General features: G+C 43.7%; 1 protein-coding gene across 4 annotated transcripts; it reads right to left on the bottom strand.

Annotated features, from left to right (window-relative positions):
* Positions 1–982: 982 nt before the first annotated feature.
* Positions 983–7444, bottom strand: LOC144786084 (actin, cytoplasmic 1-like). Of its 4 annotated transcripts, none has more exons than XM_078665038.1 (6): positions 7233–7444; positions 4743–4869; positions 4070–4309; positions 3225–3663; positions 2928–3109; positions 983–1627 (listed from the first exon to the last, which is right to left on the bottom strand). In XM_078665038.1, the coding sequence occupies exons 2-6, from the start codon at positions 4863–4865 to the stop codon at positions 1484–1486; spliced, it is 1128 nt and encodes a 375-aa protein (XP_078521164.1). In that variant the 5' UTR covers positions 4866–4869; positions 7233–7444; the 3' UTR covers positions 983–1483. The 4 variants fall into 4 exon arrangements, with proteins under 4 accessions (XP_078521164.1, XP_078521165.1, XP_078521166.1 ...); XM_078665039.1 differs by lacking the exon at positions 7233–7444 and adding an exon at positions 6563–6614; XM_078665040.1 differs by lacking the exon at positions 7233–7444 and adding an exon at positions 5516–5706.
* Positions 7445–7899: the final 455 nt, after the last annotated feature.

Here is a 7899-nt window from a genome sequence, read left to right on the forward strand (position 1 = left end):
GCACTACATTTGACAATGTCCATCATTCACAAGCCTGTTATATTGGGATTATAAGGCTCAATAAATAGCATTACTGACCAATGCCTAAAGCGTGGCCTCATTAAGATGCAGTAAGGCTCTGAAAGTTCCTAGAGCAATCAAATACTAAGGCCACAAAGCCATCGTGGAAGCGTTCACACATCTGAAAGTTACACTACACATTGGCAGTCTGACACTTTTGTATGGTAACTTGGAGATATGGCATGCCCATTGGATTTCCTTTGCAGTTGCCAGGTGTGCCAATGAAGATTTTGCATTGGCAAGTCAGTACTGGGCCAAGGTCCTCATTCCCAAGCACAGCTATGCTGGCAGCAACCCATACCACTGCAATCAGGCAGACCAGTAAGTACTGATCTATGAAACTAATTTCAAGTGCAGGATAAAAAGGCAAAACAGATTTTAAGGCGGCATGCCATCAAATAAGTTGGTATAAATTGCTTGCATTTAAGGCACCAGCAGTGTCATTCTTCCAGACCCAATCAAAGACTATGTAATGCAGAGGATTCCAGAGTGATCACTTACATCAGGTTCTGACAATCTAGGGCCAATTCAGCACTGGGGCAGAACCTGCATAAAACAAGCAGGCAAAATTCCAACCTATACAAGACGATCCTTCTAGACATGCGAAGGACATTATCTGGATTGATAGAACAAAATGGGTCAGTGTGGGGCCAGCACTGTGTGTAGCAGTCTACCACACAAGGCTAGCATCACTCAATATAGAAGGCAATGTGGCTGACGGACCATTCGATTTTTGCTTTTTTTAAGGCAATGAGTTGGCCTTACTGGGCCCATCAATAACCAGAACATGCATGAAAGCCCGGGACCCATAAAACCATCAGCAATTGTTTGACATGTATTGTAATGGTCACAGACAACTAGAAACAAACACCAAAGAAGCAGCTGTTACAATAGAAAAAGAACAGTAAATTCAAGAAACTCACTTTCAACGTATGGACTTTATTTGAACTGGCCAAGTGTATAGTTAACCCTCCATTCACTCGACTGGCACCACATCTTAATAGAGGAGAGATTGTAACTTTCAACAGGTAATGGGAAAATAATGTTTTGGTGGAATGGCGAAAAAAGGAATGAAAATTAACACGAGCTTAAGGCAGAACATACAAAATACACTTGCATGGATACAAATAAAAAAAATACTATTACATACGATTTTACGTATGTGCTCCCACATGTTGGGCAGCCTTCATGGAGGCAAGTAACAACTGTAACAATGCATTACACAATTTGGAATGACAGTACAATCAAGTCCTCTAATGCACTGCAGAACTTGGAATGTTGGCTCCACAATACCGACATACTCTCTGGTTTTTCCAGTTTTCCAATCCAGAGTCCAGCACCAGAAGCAAACTACAAAATTACCATGCCATCTCGGAATTTTCTGTGCAGTTATCTGCCCAGGTGAAAAATGGCAAAAGTATGTTTAGAAGCATTTGCGGTGGACGATGGAAGGGCCGGACTCATCGTACTCCTGCTTGCTGATCCACATCTGCTGGAAGGTGGACAGGGAGGCCAGGATGGAGCCACCAATCCAGACAGAGTACTTGCGCTCAGGTGGGGCAATGATCTGAAAGAAAAAACGAAATCCATTGTACAATTAAAAATCACTTCCTCAATTTAATGACACCAAGTTTACAACCTAGAGCTAACAGCAAACAATAACTAAAGGTTATACCCCTATACAAAACAAAATTAAAATACTGGGGTGGGCAGGGTGGTCCGACAGGGCCTTCACTATGAAGTCTAGATGGTGGCTTTTGTACAACTATGTTAACCTCAAGCTGTAAGCAGATGTGACCAGTGCTTACAATGGAAAAACGGAAGTGTTTAAGTGCCGGTACTCACATTAAAAGTATTAAGTTTGAGAAGTGCCAGTACTCTCCCTCAAAAATAAAAGTGTCAGTACTCCGTACCGGCCCATTTCAAGCACTGAACGTGACAAGCCATTAACTTAATCAGTTCACTGTTCTGCAAGCACGTGGATCTATCTGGTTAGATAAATACGATGGATAGCAAGTATGACGAAGTCCCCCGTTAGAGTGTGTCAAACTAATCTCAGAGTGCGCTTGCACAAATAATAAAATTAATACCTTAGTAATGGTATCCTTAGCCCCAGGGAAGCATGTACCACTGCGGTCTATACGGTTTGGACCTTATGACACAGTAGAGACAATCCATCTATTTTCCAACAGACTTCTTCCGTGTCACATCCATTACAACTGTGTCATCTTGCACTAGTCAACCCAGACAAGCTAAGCTTGCATAAAATAAAGTTGCTCATGGACTTAACTCTTTACAAAAATGGAAAAAAGAGGGGAACATTCCTACACCAGCGATTTGAAAAACAAACTTCCATTTGACACCATTAGCAACTAACAAAAGTAGTTATGTCAGATCAGATCATGTGTCAACACTAATAGTACACATGGCACTCAGTTGGAGTACCAATTGAAGTAACGCACGTGCATGACAGGGTACCACTAGGACAATGGGAGGTACAACTACTAACAGGTGTAGCTTAAGCAGTGGGAAGGGCTCCCGGGACCTCATAAAACAGAGCTTTAGTACGAGTTACAACATTGTTGTTGGTTCGGCCAGGAAGAGGTGCCACATGCAATTGGGCTGGTAGAGCACTACAACTGACAAGATTACAAGTCAGTACCTATTGATCTGGACTAAACATTCAATGTGGGTAATTAGCTTGGCTTCTAAAACTAACCATGAGCCATTTGTCCAGTTAAACAAATGATAAAGGAAGTGTTTGTCTGCACGAGAAAGTCCAAACCTCCCCTACCTAAACTCCAGTCACCCCATCCCGTTAGCTTGAGATCCTCCCAAAAGGGAAGACTTGAGAACCGCCATCTCACCTTGATTTTCATTGTGCTTGGCGCCAAGGCAGTGATTTCCTTCTGCATCCTGTCTGCAATTCCTGGGTACATAGTGGAGCCACCAGACAGCACTGTGTTTGCATACAGATCCTTACGGATATCAACATCACACTTCATGATTGAGTTGTAGGTTGTTTCGTGAATACCACAGGACTCCATACCTGTTGAGAAGTAGTAAAGTAGCAAATTAAACAATTTTATTAGTTGCTCCACTGTGACAAGTGCCAAGCTAGCAGAGCTTTTTTTTTTTAATGCAGCCTCAAACAAAAGTCTTACCAAGGAAAGATGGCTGGAAAAGCGCCTCTGGACACCTGAACCTCTCATTACCAATGGTGATCACCTGACCGTCGGGCAATTCGTAGCTCTTCTCCAGAGAAGATGAAGAAGCAGCAGTTGCCATTTCTTGCTCAAAGTCCAGGGCGACATAGCAGAGCTTCTCTTTGAGATCACGCACAATTTCTCTTTCGGCTGTAGTTGTGAAGCTGTAGCCTCTCTCAGTCAGGATCTTCATGAGGTAGTCTGTCAGGTCACGACCAGCCAAGTCAAGACGCAGGATGGCATGAGGCAGGGCATAACCTTCATAGATGGGCACAGTGTGGGTGACACCATCACCAGAATCCATCACAATACCAGTGGTACGACCAGAGGCATACAGGGACAGCACAGCCTGGATAGCCACATACATGGCTGGGGTGTTGAAGGTCTCAAACATGATCTGTAATCGAAGATTAAGCATACTTTTAGTGTTTGCCTTATAGGTTTGGCATTATGCAAGTATGAGTGGGCGCAGATGGAAGGGATAAAGTTAACTTACAACCCAAGGCTCCATTGATTATTATATCATTGATAAAAATGATTGATAGATGCTGGAAAAAACCTGCCCAATCAGTGCATAACTAGTTTAATACTCCAAACGAGGTAACAAGTTCAGAGTCAGTAGAGAAGGCTAAAAGTTTAACGGATAGATTTACAACAGAAAGTCAAGCTAAATTATCCATAATTCCAACCAGAAAAGACTGAGATGGGAGAAAATAGCGGCAGGTAAAGAACCAGGCAAAAAATGAAAGAGCGAGATAGGAGGAGGCACAAATTCAGGGCACTCGTGGAAGGTAGGTGCAGACCTGGGTCATCTTTTCTCGGTTGGCCTTGGGATTCAAGGGGGCCTCTGTTAGCAGAACAGGGTGCTCTTCAGGTGCAACACGGAGCTCGTTGTAGAAGGTGTGGTGCCAGATCTTCTCCATATCGTCCCAGTTGGTGACAATACCATGTTCTATGGGGTACTTCAAGGTTAGGATACCCCTCTTGCTCTGAGCTTCATCACCAACGTAGCTGTCTTTCTGGCCCATGCCAACCATCACACCCTGAAGCAAAATTAGGGAAATGTTAGATACTCAGATACTCACATAATTGGAATCTGAGATGACCCAAATCATTTAGTAAACATGTGGATCAAAAGTGTGGACCATGATAATCTAAAAAGCAATCCTAAAATGCAAAGGGGGTCGCCACATGTGGCGTTAGGTAGGCGGCAAGCATATCCAAAGAAGGCCCGGCTACAAAACCTGTATGGGCAGCAGTTAAATGCTAGAGATAAATTACCACAAACATTTAAAAAAATATAAAGATAAGACCACACAAACAGTGGCTAACTACATTTCGACACTACACAGCAAAGCAGATTGTGAGCACCAGCGTTATGGACAGGTATTAAATACACCAACTTGTGAGGCATTGCAGACTGTTAGGTGTACACGCCCACCCCTCAACGTAAGGGCAAAAGCTATTTAGACGTACCTGATGTCTTGGGCGCCCCACGATGGATGGGAAGACAGCACGCGGAGCATCATCCCCAGCGAAGCCAGCTTTGCACATACCGGATCCATTGTCAACCACAAGTGCGGCAATATCCTCATCCATTTTTCTGGAAAGGAAAAACGAACAATTTAAACAAACGTCCACGAAAAGAGGCTGCAGCCGACTTACGCAGTTTGGTTGGTCCTTCAGGAAAGTACACAAACGGCAAGCAAGCTTCAGACAAATCTGTTAATGGCTGGTTGACAAAGCTTACACCTAACTACCTGAAGCAAGTGCTACATTATCTGTCCACAATTTGCTCTATCACTGCCAGTGCCGAGCAAGTTGTGGTCTGGTAGGTGAGAACATTAAAGTGTTAATTGCCGATGTATCTACAGTAAGTGCAACTATACTAAAAAAAAATATATATATTCAAAAGTGTGATAATAGAAACTGCAAACTTACACGAAAGGCAACCCCCATAGTATTAATAGCATATTAAATTGGCACCATTATTGTATGTTCCCTTTTTTTTTTAAAGGCGACTTTATTTAATGGATAGTCTTACGAATAATGTACTAAATTTGGTATTAGTGCTTTGAGAGTTCAAGCAAGATAATAAAAATAAAAAATATTTTCCCTCTTTTGTAGATAATCTAACAAACCAATACCGGGAAGCAGAATCCAACTTTCTCCTCCAGCTCTAGCCCCCCCATTTAATTTACACAAAATTAAGTTGCCGGTCCTGCATTTTTTTGTTCCGCGACCATTACTTCTGCAATCTAGTCCACTTGATTTAATGGGATGGTCAGGTTGAGTCATCGCCGCACACAGCTTCCCTTTCGCCCTTTAAATACCCATGTTGGCCAGCAGAGGGCCTGCGATTGCAACAGACTCGAGACAAAAGGAAGCCTCTGCAGCAGCCTCATTATTGCCTTAAAAGGCAACGGTTGGAGCAAGCTGCAGGCAGGAAGGAGGGGCGCGGTGAACAGGAAGCGTTCAGCGGCGCTGACTAAGAGGGGATGGGAAGTGATTGCCTCTTCTAGCAAAAACCAGATCGGTTTTGCAGACTTCCCTGCATGCTCATCTGAACTCATTTTACAGCAGAAATTACGCTCTTTAGCCAGAGCGACCAAGTGAATAGTATCTGCATTTAAGACTGTAGAAAGTAAAACGTATATTTTCCACAAACGTCCAGCACAGCATAATTTGAATAGGCCAACCACAAACAGAAGTAGCCGACCACTCCCACCAAATAAAAAGTCCGCCTAAAAATGATTGCCATCGTTAGGCTATCCTAGAACAAACGACTTTATATTATATACGTGGGAACAACTCCAATCCCTCATTGCGCTATGGTGCGCTCGCTTCCCTTAAACTACGAGGGAGAGAAGAGCCGCCCTAGTCGAAAGACGAGCAACAAATTCTGTCTAGACAGGAAAATGCGATCTGATAATGCACATGAGCAGGTTTCTTTCGCGAAAATAGACTAATCCGCAAAAATACGCTACACGCAGCTTGCTGAAATGCATTTTTTATTCACTCAGTCACTGGCAGTCTGGACTTCGGGATACAGGGGACCCATTCCGGGCAAAATACTAGTGTCAAAATCACGGACAACGCCCCACTAACTTAAGAGTTCCGTTTGCTCTCCCCCACGTCACAAAGTAGATTAAGGTGTGGTCATCTACGGAACTGCTAAGGTTTACACATCACAGAACAATTTACGGATTAGTTGCACACAAAAAAACACCTAGCTGACAGTTCAAGTTAACTATAAGGAAAGCCGGGCAGTAAGGTTTCGTCGCCCCTAAACGCACAATGCCTTTACGCCATTTTCTTAGCCTTCCTGCGTCAGCCGTTTTAGTTTCAATGGCAGCTGGAAGACCGCGCGCTTGGTGAAGCCGCAGAGCGACAAGAATTATGGGAAAGGTAGTTCAGCCATAGACGTCATACCGCTCAATTCCCTGAACAAGGCATGGGTGTGGAACTATAACACCCAGAGATGCCTGGGAACAAGACTGGGCAGGATAAAGATCGACAGACTCGGAGGTAATCTCTCTTCACAAGCTACCTAAAGCGTTAGTGAAGTCAAACCTACATCCAGCGTCGTGCGTTCGTTGAGCGCCCCCATGAGGCACGGGCGCAGACTATCAAGGGCACCACGAACCCCCGGAATATAAGTAACGGTTTAGACGAGATGGCGGTCCCTGACTCATCACGCGTTTCCTTCCACAATGGTGGTTTTCATACGGGTGGAACGTGTGGCGCCACAGTTTAAGTGAGGAAATTGTAGAATGAACTATACGGCGTATGGTTATTCTCTCTCCTAAAGAGAACAGCTAACACATCTATAATATATATTTATACATTTAAAAAAATAACACTAACGCTTCTGTCCGGCACAGCGAGCGCTACCAGAACCCCCACCCCACGAGGTAGTGATGCTTAAAAACGAATTAATAAATACACAAAGCAATCTTTTCTTACCTTCTTTAGGTTGCAGAGCACAAGCCAAGGGGTGAAATAAATGGCCGGAGCACACAAGGGTGATGGAGCTCAGAGTGACACAAAGCTCCTTCGCTCGCAGGGTTTTATACTGCTCGCTCTGAACACCCCCCTGCTGCACGGCAAGGGAACGGCTAGCGAGGCAAAGGACCCCCAGATCACTGAGTCACCGGGCATAAACACAAAAGAAGGACAATGAGAGTAAAGCGACCCCTCCCTGAAAGTCCCGGAAAACAGGAAACCATATTGGAAAGGCACGATTAGTGTGAGTGCTTGAATAAAGTGATGTAAGAAACTACAATATTGAACCTAAACGAAATAAGGATGTAAAAGGGGGAACAATCTGTTTTTATTTTGCTATAAATGTATTTTCAATAAGAAATATCTAACGCGATTACTATAACTAGTAACCATTTATGTACCTCGGAAATGCATTTTAGAACAAACATACATGGGAAATCTAATTATTTTGCTTTACAAGAGGCTACCTTGCAAGACTTTTGATCTGCCGCCCTATGAACATTGTATAGTTAAGAGGGTGATGAGGACTGGCGAGCCTTTCCCGTCTCTAGGTCCCTTTGACGACCATCTTAAACCGGCATATGTCTCTTTATATGAACGCGCTTAGTGGAGAAAAAAGAAAACAACA

The sequence above is a fragment of the Lissotriton helveticus genome, chromosome 10, assembly GCF_964261635.1.
Source record: "Lissotriton helveticus chromosome 10, aLisHel1.1, whole genome shotgun sequence".
NCBI classification, from domain to species: domain Eukaryota; kingdom Metazoa; phylum Chordata; class Amphibia; order Caudata; family Salamandridae; genus Lissotriton; species Lissotriton helveticus.

Bases quoted from the DNA above. Each gene is read 5' to 3' on its own strand.
- LOC144786084 (XM_078665037.1), bottom strand. From the start codon at position 5,493: ATGCAGGACCGGCAACTTAATTTTGT. The intron at 3,664-4,069 runs GTCTGCACCTAC...CTTCGATTACAG, and splicing joins ACCGAGAAAAGATGACCCAG to ATCATGTTTGAGACCTTCAA. The intron at 3,110-3,224 runs GTAAGACTTTTG...ACTTCTCAACAG, and splicing joins TTTCCAGCCATCTTTCCTTG to GTATGGAGTCCTGTGGTATT.